The sequence below is a fragment of the Myotis brandtii genome, unplaced genomic scaffold (genome assembly GCF_000412655.1).
Source record: "Myotis brandtii unplaced genomic scaffold, ASM41265v1 scaffold1704, whole genome shotgun sequence".
In the NCBI taxonomy this organism is placed as follows: Eukaryota; Metazoa; Chordata; class Mammalia; order Chiroptera; family Vespertilionidae; genus Myotis; species Myotis brandtii.
In genome coordinates, this window is record NW_005356277.1 from 252706 (window position 1) to 265341 (window position 12636).

The window sequence follows — 12636 nt, forward strand, 5'->3', positions numbered from 1 at the left end:
ACAGATGCTGATCATCTTAATTAGCTCTGTCTGCAATTATATGATGAATAAGTGTCAGAGAGAGTAGAGTGTTATCAAAGTCACTGCTCAGCTTCTCTCTCCTCTGTTTCCGCCAGAGACCCTAGGGTGACATCCCTTTACCTCAATAAATTGGAGCTGAAGGGAGGATCAAGAGAATATGATATCTTCTAGTGGAGAAATCAGCTGACACTTTCTCTGATTCATTAATCTGTAGGTGAGTGCCTTTGAGAAGAAAATGGAGAGTCACTGCACTAAAAATTATTCTATTTAATCCTTACTGCATTGCATTTCACTCATCCATTCATGCATTTGTTCAGCATACTGTATTAGGTTCCAAACCTGTGCAAGGGTTGCAGGTCTCTAGTAATACAGCAATTCCATCTCTCCAGTGCTGCTCGACTTCCTTCGATGTTTTCCTGCATCGCCCTACCTGGCACACTGCCTCTTACTCATACCCAAAATATAACATACAAGGAATGTATTTGGAAGAAGGATAATAACTGGGACTGGATACTATGGATGTAGCTCCTCACTAAGCAGGCATAATGATCCTTTTTTGTCTGGAGATATAAGAGTGAAATAAATGACTGCTACATGTTTCTTCTATTTCACAAATTCCCTGAAATGACTCAGTGTGAGATGGATAGAAACCAGCTTTACTGTATGTAAGTCTGATGGCAGAAAAGCCACACATCTCCCTCTAATTGATGGGAAATTTTGCATCTCCCCTTAATTGATGGAAAAATTTCCCTTCTTTAGTTTTTACAATTTTTCTCTCAATATTAGAGTGAGATTGCATTGTTGCCTCTGCCACCCACAGTATGCTCTCCAAATTCTAAAATATTCTCTTTTTCCTTCACCGACCATCTTCTTCCCAAGTCTCCACTTGTCTCCTTCATTTCACCACTTTCCTAGATGCCCCTCTTTATATCCATTCTGTTTCTCCTTTGGAATAATAAAGCCAGAGGGGCTTTATTCTTATATTAATTGTTGTATTACTATTATTAGTTGTTTTGATTTGAAGTATGAATGGCAAAAGGTGGGTATGGATTTTTCTTCTTTTATTTTTTTATCCTTAGCCCTTCAATGTCCCTCTACCTTAATGAGAGAAAAAAAGAGAAGCCTCTTTAAAATATATATTTATTTTTTAAATTTATTTTAGAGAGGGAGAGGTAGAGAGATAGAAACATCAATGATGAGAGAGAATCATTGATCGGCTGCCTCCTAGAGGCCTCACACTGGGGATTGAGTCCCCACCCCAGGCATGTGCCCTGACTGGAAATTGAACCCATGACCCCTGGTTTATGAGTCAATGCTCAACCACTGAGCTACACTGGCTTGGCTATTGTTACCCATTTTTGTCCATCTAGTGTTATGCACATAATGAAAATGGTTATCCATAGGTATGCCAAGGTATAAAAATTATAGTGTGGGTTTTTTAAATTATTTTTTAATTGCCTGACTTTTGTAAGAAGGAATAAATATGATATAGGACAATAATGCAGACTTTGAAGTATACTGTCAGGGTTTGAATTCCATCCTCAACACTTACTTTCTCTATAACCATACCCAGGTCTCTTCACCTCTTTGTGCCACCATTTTCTCACTTGTAAAATGCTTCTTAGAATAGAACTTATCTCATATGAAGGCTATGAGAGTAGAAAGCCATAATGTACATTAAACACTTAGTAAAGAATCAGAAACACAACAGATTAAATAAGTATTAGCTATTCTAAGCTTTTTATGCATGTGATGAAAATATACTAGTCACACCATGTTTGTTTTCATAGACGCATTATGGTATGGCTTGCAATAAATACAGTTGAATAAAAGTTCCAAAGCAGGAGGAAAGAAATGTCCCGGTGAGTAACAGGGACAGACCAATACTTGTGTGTCCAAGCCCCAAAGGCATAGCTCACTCTGAGACCCTGAAGATTTCATTTCCTCATTAAAAGATAAAGATTAGAGGCTTTTCCTGTGTATTTTAGGTCTCCCTTGGATATTTCTGTTTCAGATCCATTGCATACCATGCCCGTGTCTACATCTAGCCCCAGCTTAACCACTCTCATGTTGAAGACACATATCTCTGCTGATACCTACCAGAACTAAGCCCCAAAGTACCCTTTTCTAGAATTTTTTTCCAGAAACCCCGCTTCTTCCCAGGCATTTCTCAGTCCCAGACTTCAGATTTGCTCATCACCACCTCCCTCCTGAGCCACCAGAGGCTTTCATGTACCTTCAGGAAAGGCATTGCTCTGGTCACAAGTTCAGGGAGTTCATCAAACATTTACTCAGTGCTTCCTTTGCATTCCCTGCAGGCCAGGCATTGTGGAATAAAACACAATCTCCAGCTAAAATATAAATTATGTTGAAGACACGTATCTCTGCTGATAGCTACCAGAACTAAGCCCAAAGTACCCTTTTATAGAATTTTTTTCCAGAAACCCCGCTTCCTCCCAGGCATTTCTCAGTCCCAGACTTCAGATTTGCTCATCACCACCTCCTTCCTGAGCCACCAGAGGCTTTCATGTACATCCAGGAAAGGCATCGCTCTGGTCACAAGTTCAGGGAGTTCAGCAAACATTTACTCAGTGCTTCCTTTGCACTCCCTGCAGGCCAGGCATTGTGGAATAAAACACAATCTCCAGCTAAAATATAAATACATCTTGAAGGCACATGATATGCACCTGATCAATCATGAAAAACTGTGTGTAGTACCAGTTCCCCACATATGTGAGACAGATTCTGAATGCTCTACTGATTGAATTGGAGATTCTTTTTTCAGGGAGGAAGACATGAAATAAGTTCCATCTGAGATTACCTCATTGAACCACTAAGAGTCCAACACTGGTGAACATACCACCTTAAGAGTAAGCCACATGGTGCCCAGGAGCTATAGAATCTGAATAAAGAGGGACTTTAGTTAATAACAATATTGGTTCAATAATTTTAACAAATATACCATGCTAATGTAGGTGTTAATAATTAAAGAGACTGGGGTCAGGGTAAATGGGAACTCATTGTACTATTTCTCAATTTTTCTGTGAATCGAAAATTGTTCTGAAAAGTAAATACATGTGTCCTTATCCCTCCATTTCCTCCCCCCGCTCATGTCCTCAACCCCTGGTGTCTGTGTCCATTGGTTATGCTTATATGCATGCACACAAGTCCTTTGGTTGATCTTTCCCCCTTACCCCATGCTCCCTTGCCTTCCCACTGAGATTTGATGGTCTGATCAGTGCTTCTCTGTCTTTGGATCTGTTTTTGTTCATCAGTTTACATTGTTCATTATATTCCACTGGAAAGCATTATGCTAAGTAAATATATTTTTAAAAACCCCTCCTAAAAATCCCCTTCCTAAGCCCCCTCCAGAAAAGGACAATAGATCAAGTCCCCCAATTATTTCCCATTTCATTTGCAGACCCTGACTCTCTGAGCCCTGTCACTCACTCTCCAGAAATCTCATTCTGTATTGCAGGTCGATGAATCCAAGATTGCAAAGCCATGACAATTCTTTATAATAGCAGCCTCCAAAAAGCCACTTTCTTCCTGACAGGCTTCCAAGGTCTGGAAGATCTCCATGGCTGGATCTCTATTCCCTTCTGCTTCATCTATTTGACAGTTATTACAGGAAACCTTACCATCCTCCATGTCATCCGCACTGATGTCACTCTTCATGAACCCATGTACTATTTCTTGGCCATGCTGGCTCTCACAGACTTGGGCCTTTGCCTTTCTACACTGCCCACTGTGCTAGGCATCTTCTGGTTTGATGCCAAAGAGATTGGTATTCCTGCCTGCTTCACTCAGCTGTTCTTCATCCATACCTTGTCTTTAGTGGAGTCTTCAGTTCTATTGTCCATGTCCATTGACCGCTATGTGGCCATCTGCAACCCCTTGCGTTACTCCACAGTCTTGACACCTGCTCGAATTGTCAAGATGGGGCTGATCTCAGTACTTAGAAGTGCCTTACTCATCCTCCCCTTGCCATTCCTCCTGAAGCGCTTCCAGTACTGCCGCTCCCATGTGCTGGCCCATGCCTATTGTCTGCACCTAGAGATCATGAAACTGGCCTGCTCTAGCATCATTGTCAATCACATCTATGGGCTCTTTGTTGTGGCCTGCACCGTGGGTATAGACTCGCTGCTTATCTTCCTCTCCTATGCCCTTATCCTCCGTACTGTACTAAGCATTGCCTCCCGCCTGGAGCGACTTCGGGCTCTCAACACCTGTGTCTCCCATATGTGTGCAGTGCTACTCTTCTACATCCCCATGATTGGCTTGTCTCTTGTGCACCGCTTTGGTGAACATCTGCCCCACATGGTTCACCTCCTCATGTCTTATGTGTATCTGCTGGTACCACCTCTCATGAACCCCATTGTCTACAGCATCAAGACTAAGCAAATCCGCCAACGCATCGCTAAGAAGTTTGAGTTTAGGTTAGGGTAAAGGGACAAAGTTCATGGCATATAGCTCATAGGTATTTTTGGTTTTAGCTATGTCGTGGCAAAATAACGAACTCCAATTATCAAGAAAAATGCTAATTAACAATACAACGTAATGCATGTGCAACCTTATAAAAATTACCTTCCTCTCTGTTCCTTTGGTTTCCTCAAATGCAAAATAAATATGGCAATAATTGCAATAACTTTCATGTAGTGATATTTTTAAGATTAAATGAGATAATTCATGCAAGTTTCTAATGGTGCCTAACACATATCAAATCTCAACAAATATTTAGACTTTCTGTTGTTTAGACTTTCCAAATTCTAGTTTCTCCACATGTACAACTGAGACTTCTTTATTGCAGTAATAGAAATAAAGAGGCAAAGAGATGTAAAATAGCATGGAACATTCTTGAGAACTATATACTTCAGGCACCAGGTAAATGTAGATGGGAACAATTTTACTCACACTACAACTAGGATGTGTGTGTGTGGGGGGGGGGGCGGATGTTAACTATTTTTTTCTAAATCGTCTGTCTTCCTCATAAAATTCTACCAATTAATGATTATGGAAAATTTGCAATAACAAAAAAAAAACCACACAATGCTGAAATAAAAACACAAGCAGTAATTTTAGCTTCAATTCTTTCAGCCTAATCCAATAGTATTTTCATTGGATTAGACTGTGGCTCATTTTCATTCCCTCCTAGTTCTGTCTCCTCTCAAGGAACCGTCTTTGTGTATGAGATATTCCCTTACATCTTTTCTCTTTCAACCTTGTTTCTTTTCTCCACTGTTTTCTTGGCTAAAAGACATGGGCTTTATCTTTCCCACATCATATCCTGTTTTTCCCTTACTGAAGCTTCATAGCTAAGATTTAAAGCAGATAGAATTGTCTTCCATAAATAGGATCAAATTCTATGTCCCTTCTAATCAATGCTGTTGAAAGATTAATTCTCTCTCTCTCTCTCTCTCTCTCTCTGTCTCTATATTTCTTTCTTTTCATAACAGCTGAGATTTTAAAAAATTTTTCTGCCAAAGCACATCTAATACTACCTATCTCTTATCAGTGCTTGGACTCATAAGCTGTAAATAAATATTACTTGTGAGTAGGAGGAGTATTATTTATAAAACATTTTCTAAATATATGAAAACTGACAGGATATACCAGTATACATAGACAGATGTTATGAGCTGAATTACATCCTTCCATGAAAACGGGTTGAAGTTCCAACCCTTAATACTTCTAAATGTATTTGGAGGTAAGGTCTTTAAAAATGTGATTAAGTGAAAATGAGGCCATTAGGGTGGGCCCAAATCCATTATGTCTGGTGTCCTTATAAGAAGAAGAGCCCTGCCAGCATTGCTCAGTGGTTGAGTGTTGACCTATGAACCAAAGATTCCCAGTCAGCACACATGGCCGGGTTGTGGGCTCAATCCCCATTGGTAGGTGTGCAGGAGGCAGCCAGTCAATGATTCTCTCTAATCATTAATGTTTCTATCTTTCTCTCTCTCTCCATCTCCCTCTCTGAAATCAATGAGAGAATATATATATATATTTTAAGAGAGAGACACCAATGATACTGATGCATAGAGGAAAGACCAGGTAAGGACACAGTGAGAATGTGGCCCCTGCAAGCAAAGGAGAAAAGCCTCAGAAGAAACCTGCCAACATCTTGATCTTGGACTTCCAGCCTACAGAAATTCGAGAAAATAAATTTCTGTTGTTAAAGCCACCCATTCTGTGATATTTTGTAACTGTAGTGCTAGAAATCTAATATTTAAAAAATCTAATGTAAGAGGTAACTGTACTTTGGAATGAATTCCAGGCTAAAAATGAAGATACATTTTTAATTATAGACGAAATAAAAAATTCTGAAATCAGAGTTGAAAATAAATCATTAATAAAAGGATATGAAGGAAGGTGGAGGGTGAGGGGGTAAGAGGTCAATCAAAGGACGTGTATGCATGCATATGAGCATAACCAATGGACACAGACAGTAAGGGGGTGAGGGCTTGTGCTGGGGGGTGGGGGTGGCCTGGTAGCGGTCAATGGAGGAAAAAGGAGACTCATGTAATACTTTAAACAATAAAGAATTTAAATTAAAAATAAATAAATGCACCAAGACTTGAAAGAAAGAAACAAAGAAAGAAAGAAAGAAAGAAAGAAAGAAAGAAAGAAAGAAAGAAAGAAAGAAAGAAAGGATACATGAAATTCCTAAACTTTTGTGGTTGTCACAAATGTCAGTTTCTGATTTTGTAAGGATGAGGCCCAGAGACCTGCATGCTAACAAGCATCCCAGGTGGTTCTGATCCTGCTTATCTTGGTACTATGACTTGAATAATACTGCTTCATAACACTCAAATGTGTATATATACATGCTCAACCAGAGATTAATGGCATGTGGCCAGAAGAGGATGCCCACCCCAGTCCAAAGGACCCAGTTAAACTAATAAATTGGAATAATCTCTTACAGTTGGATTGGGAATTCTAGAGCATCCCTTACTAGTTATACCTTTATAATCCCAAAAGGGATCCAATAAGCTGGATACTAATAACCTGGGAAATGAAAACACTGAAATGGCCCTTAAATCCTCCCTCCATGATGTCTTTCCATCAGGTTTCAGAGTCCAACAATAGGTGATTAACTCTTCATACCTCTGTTTTAACATGTAAAACTTCATTTTATATTTACTATCCTTCCCAGGGGTTTATGTTGCCCACAAGTTATGAGAATAGATTAATTTCTCCAATTAGAAACACAGGGGTTAAAATTTACAAAAATTTGGACTGACTTCTTGCTTTCTCTTTGGTGATAGGAAAAGCATTAATTAAAAAGCTCTTTTAAATGTTGCATATGGTTATATATACCCAGCATGCACACTGTCACATCCAATGTGCATAAACTATACAGTTATGTCAAACAGAAAAAACTATCAATAGCACCCACTCTACTTCCCTGAAGTGGTGGAGGTTGTTTAAAACTTTTACCAGATCCTTCAGCTGTAGCTACAAGTACATAGCATCCTTTGGACCCCCCTTCTAGACATTTCACATGATTATTCTCTTCCCCTCTCTTTCCTCTATCCCCAAGGTCCGAGATAATGAAGTTGAGGGAGACAGACAGAGTAGGGAATTGATGAAAGATCCTTAAAAGGTTCTCAATGGGGACCTCAGGTAGTTGCATAAAAATGAGGGATTTAAGCATTCACCCTCCAGTCTCTTCATATCCCTAGAACCAGAGTCTCTAGTTTAGCCTTCCTTCTTCCCCGTGTAAGGCCTGCAGTCTCTGGATACAGCCGTGGTGTGTGAAGAGTCAAGATAGTAGGCAGGTACTTGATGCTGAGTTGAACCAAGAAGAGGTCCCAGAAGGCTCAGCCAGAGCTCTGGAGCGAGAAAGGAGAGAAAAGACCTTGAGGCACAAGAAAGGCTATAGCAGGTACCTGCCCAAGGTGGAGACTGCTATAGTCAGATTGCTGACTTCATGGGATCCCAGGTCTCATTTTAGAACTAGCTGAGAAAGAAGACAACAGCTTTCTCAAATCTCTTCACTGTTTGGATTTGTTAACCTAGATGTTTCCAAAGTTTCAGAATGTGCCTTGGAGCTCTAGAGATTAAAGTTTGAATTCCAGCTCTGCCACTGATTGGCTGAATGACTTTAGGCACATCATCAAATTTTCTAAGGCTCTCTCTTCTCATTTGCAAATTGAGGTAATAATATTAACTTGAAAAGTTTTACTAAGGTCTCATGCTATTTCTTTTGCAATGTTCCTATTACAGTGTCTGATAAATAGTGAATGTTCATCAGATATTATAGTTCTTTCTCACCACTCTACTTCATTGGCATGTCAAAAAATTTCTTCTGCCTCAGGATTTAAGAGTTAGATTGTTAACCACTATGTAGTTTAACTGTCCCTACTAAGCCCTTGATTTTTCTAATTTCTGCTAGGCGACAGTGAAATGTTATCAGTGTGAGAAGAAAGTGTAATCGTGTTTAGAAACTGGAATCTAAAGAAAAATTAGATCTCGGTTCAAATTTCATTTTGGCCATTTACTATGTCTTTGATCTTGTAAATATTATTTTTTTCTAGGCCTCTGTTTTTTCATCTATAATATTATAATATTAATAGAATTTTATTCACAGAATTATTTTAAGTAGATAAAACATGGGCCAAGTTGGCAACAGCTAATTAAATAAAATTTGACTCTTATTCATGCATTTTTAAAAAATTGCTGAGCAACATATGCAGACCAGGGCACATTCTAAGCACTGTCTTTAAAGAAGTAAACAAAGCAAAGCCCCTGCTCACTTTGAGCTCATATTATAGTGGGATTATTAATTGGGACTGAAATGATCACTGCTCTGGAAGTCAGGAGACTTAAATCAGTATACGGCCTCAGTCTAGTGGCTGTCCCCTTCAGAGCCCTTTTTCTTCATCTGTAAAAAAATGAGCCCTGCTCTGGCTGGTTTGGCTCAGTGGATGGAGCGTTGGCCTGCGGACTCAAGGGTCCCAGGTTCGATTCCGGTCAAGGGCATGTACCTTGGTTTCGGGCACATCCCCAGTGGGGAGTGTGCAGGAGGCGGCTGATTGATGTTTCTCTCTCATCGATGTTTCTTACTCTCTATCCCTCTCCCTTCCTCTCTGTAAAAATCAATAAAATATATTTTTTAAAAAAAATGAGCCCTACCAGCATCATTGCCTTTTGTTCTGTGGACTCTGCTTTTTGATTGGCAGTGTGCCCATGGTTGATGGTTTTTCAGTCTCTCCTCCCACTTACGTTCACATCAGGTGATTCCTAGACTTCTAGGAAATGCCACTTACTGACTGATGTGAGGATCAGAGCTTTGATTTCTTCCTCCAGCCATCGAGAATAACTATACAGACAACCATTCACATACTCTCCAGTTCTCTCTGGAATTCTATGAGCTGAGTAGCATTTATGCTCTATCTGGATTAAGCTAGGCTTCTATAGCAAGAAGACCAGAGAAAAGGGTGAGTGAAGAATTTGTCTCTGTCTAAGGTTAACAATTATATGTGGCTGAGAAAGAAAGGAAGAAAAAAAGAAAGAGAGAGGGAGAGAGGAAGGTAGGAAAAAGTAAATAGCAAAGGAAGTAAGATAAGATAAGGGAAAGGAAGAGAGAAGTTAAAGAAAATGTGGAATGTTAGTGAAAGTCTTGGCAGAAAACATACATGTGAGAAAAAATTAATTAAAGGCCTTCTCATAAAGGGTAGGCAAAGTTAAGTATAACTAAAAGGCATAGTAAAGATGTTCAAACCTCTTAGCTGGAAGGAACAAGGAGAAAAAACTTTAAAGAAAATAATTTTTCTATAAAAATGTTGAGAAGGAAACATGGTCCAGAAGGAAATGGTTCTTTGGAAGAGCTGTACAGTCCTAATATTTTTTTTCTTTTTAAATTTGTTTCCAGGCACAGTCACTAGGTTTTTCTCAATTCATTTCAGAAATTGAGAGGGAATCCAACACCACTTCCCTCCACACACAATGACATTGGGATCCCTGGCAAATGGCAGCAGCATTTCCTCCACCTTCCTGCTGAGTGGCATTCCTGGGCTGGAGCACATGCACATCTGGATCTCCATCCCATTATGCTTCATATACCTGGCTTCCATCCTGGGCAACTGCACAATTGTTTTTATCATTAAAACAGAGCCCTCACTCCATGAGCCAATGTACCTCTTCCTGTCCATGCTGGCTCTGACTGACCTGGGTCTGTCTCTTTGCACACTCCCTACAGTGCTTGGCATCTTTTCGATTGGGGTACGTGATATCAGTCAGGATGCTTGTTTTGCTCAACTCTTTTTCATTCACTGTTTGTCCTTCCTGGAGTCCTCTGTGCTACTGTCTATGGCCTTTGACCGCTTCGTGGCCATCTGTCGCCCCTTGCACTATGCTTCCATTCTCACCAACACAGTCATTGGCAGAATTGGCCTGGCTTCCCTGGGCCGCAGTGTAGCACTCATTTTCCCATTGCCTTTTATGCTCAAAAGATTCCCTTATTGTGGCTCCCTTGTCCTCTCACATTCCTATTGTCTCCACCAAGAGGTGATGAAATTGGCCTGTGCAGACATCAAAGACAATAGCATCTATGGCATGTTTGTCATTGTGTCCACAGTGGGTATAGACTCACTGCTCATTCTCTTCTCCTATGCCCTGATTTTGCGCACCGTGCTGTCCATTGCATCCAAGGCTGAGAGACTCAAAGCTCTTAACACCTGTGTTTCCCACATCTGTGCTGTGCTCCTCTTCTACACTCCCATGATTGGCTTGTCCATCATCCACCGCTTTGGGAAGCAGGCACCTCATCTGGTCCAAGTGATCATGGGCTTTGTGTATCTTCTGTTCCCTCCTCTGATGAACCCCATCATCTACAGTGTGAAGACCAAACAGATCCGAGATCGTGTGACCCATGTCTTTTGTGACTAGCTGGGTCTAGTTTTAGAGGCATTTCCTTAAATGTATCCTTACTTCTCTATCTTTGTAATATCTAATGTGCATAAAATGAAGGAGGCTTTTACTTATTTACTAAACAGATATATACATAGGATTATATTACTCATAGTAAAGAGAAGTTGATATAGAAGCAAAAAGAGATATCTTCCTCCAGCAGGGGGAAGAGAGTGTCAAGAAAGGTTTCCTTGTCTTGGGAGCCTTAAGGGACATATAAGACTTGGGAAGTCAAAGTAGGAAATTACAGTCCAGTCTGAAGGAACAGCATGTGCAAAGCTGAAGCAAAGGTGTGAGAGAAGAAATGCATTCAGGGAAATATCTGAAGTTGTTTTTTGTTGTCGTTGTTTTCTCACATGTCAGAAAAGGGAGAATATGGGTGGGGGTGAAGGGCTAACTGGAAACAGGTTGAGGCACTGACTATATCAGAATGATCAGGAGTCAATGAACCAAAAAGAGACAATTTCTTATGCCCTCTTATCTCTGAATTACAAGCATACCTCCACATTGCCCAGGTTTGAAAAAATATATATATATCTTTTGAGTAATATATGTCAATACAATTTTTGTAATTTTGACTTGAGGTATCTCTGAGGAAAGCAGGCCTGGATACGATGCTATCAAGAAAAGCTTTGAACAGCTAAAGGGAAGTATGAGGATGTCATGTTCCTGCACAGTTTTAGTGCAGGATCAAGAAATGTCAAAACTATCTAGCACATTTGACATTTAACTCATCCTGTCTGTTTCTGCAATGATAGGTATATCATGCAGAAGATCCTAGGTTACTTAAACAAAGAAAACAGAATAAAATGGAATACTTATGTGAGTGTCATGGGTAGTTTATGTCTTAAAAAGAGTAGAAACTATACTTTCAGGGGAATGGGAAATCAATGAACTAGTTAGCTAGGAAAGTAAAAAACAAACACATTTACATTTTAAGAGATTCACTCTGTCTATAATATAGAAAATTAATTAGGGAAGAATTGATAAGGAAGTGTAAATAGGAACCCATTATAGTCATCCAGAAAACAAATCATCATAACAAGTACCATGGTAGAATGAGTGTAGGGTGAGATTGATGCAAGAAGCCAAATTAGGAGGCCATAAAAAGTTCTTGCATAAGATTATGATTTAAGATGATTATTCTTGCAGAAGAGATGGAAAGAACAGGAACAATGATAAATGGTTGAGAGAGCGAGAGAAAAAAAGAAAGAACAGAAAAAATGATGAGTGGTTGAGAGAGAAACTTCTATAGCAATTGTGTCAGTTTGAATATGGAAAATAAGGTGAGGTAGTGAACACTGATGTAAGAATAATTTGGGTTGAGAGAAGTAATAGGGGAGGTAAGTCTTCTGGCCTTTAACAAAGCAGACAGCAACATTTGGCAAACACTACAGCTTTTGCTTTAGGCTTGGTGTGATTGTAGCAGTAGTAAAGGAGCTGCCTAGGGCTGCGATCATGTGCTCTAACCTGAGGTGATTGACATAGTATATTTCAATCCACTGTTCACAGAGATGCTAACAGATTTTGAGCTTAGAAAATGAACAGTACTTTTATTCAATGATGGTTACTCATGAATTCACAAACTGGCAAACATTTTCCAGGCCCTTCTTTGCCCAAGCATGTGTTAAGCAATGCAAAAATAAATAAGACATACAGACATTTATAAGTCATGGGATTTATAATTTAACAAAGGCAAACAAT

At 39.7% G+C, this 12636-nt stretch overlaps 2 protein-coding genes across 2 annotated transcripts; both read left to right on the forward strand.

Moving 5' to 3' along the window:
* The first annotated feature begins 3462 nt into the window (after nt 1-3462).
* Nucleotides 3463-4470, forward strand: LOC102253262 (olfactory receptor 51G1). Its single transcript, XM_005863056.2, has one exon. It carries the CDS (start codon nt 3526-3528, stop codon nt 4468-4470), a length of 945 nt encoding a protein of 314 aa, XP_005863118.1. The 5' UTR covers nt 3463-3525.
* A 5486-nt stretch (nt 4471-9956) lies between these two features.
* Nucleotides 9957-10945, forward strand: LOC102245797 (olfactory receptor 51G2). The gene has a single exon (XM_005863037.2). It carries the CDS (start codon nt 9970-9972, stop codon nt 10909-10911), a length of 942 nt encoding a protein of 313 aa, XP_005863099.1. The 5' UTR covers nt 9957-9969; the 3' UTR covers nt 10912-10945.
* Nucleotides 10946-12636: the final 1691 nt, after the last annotated feature.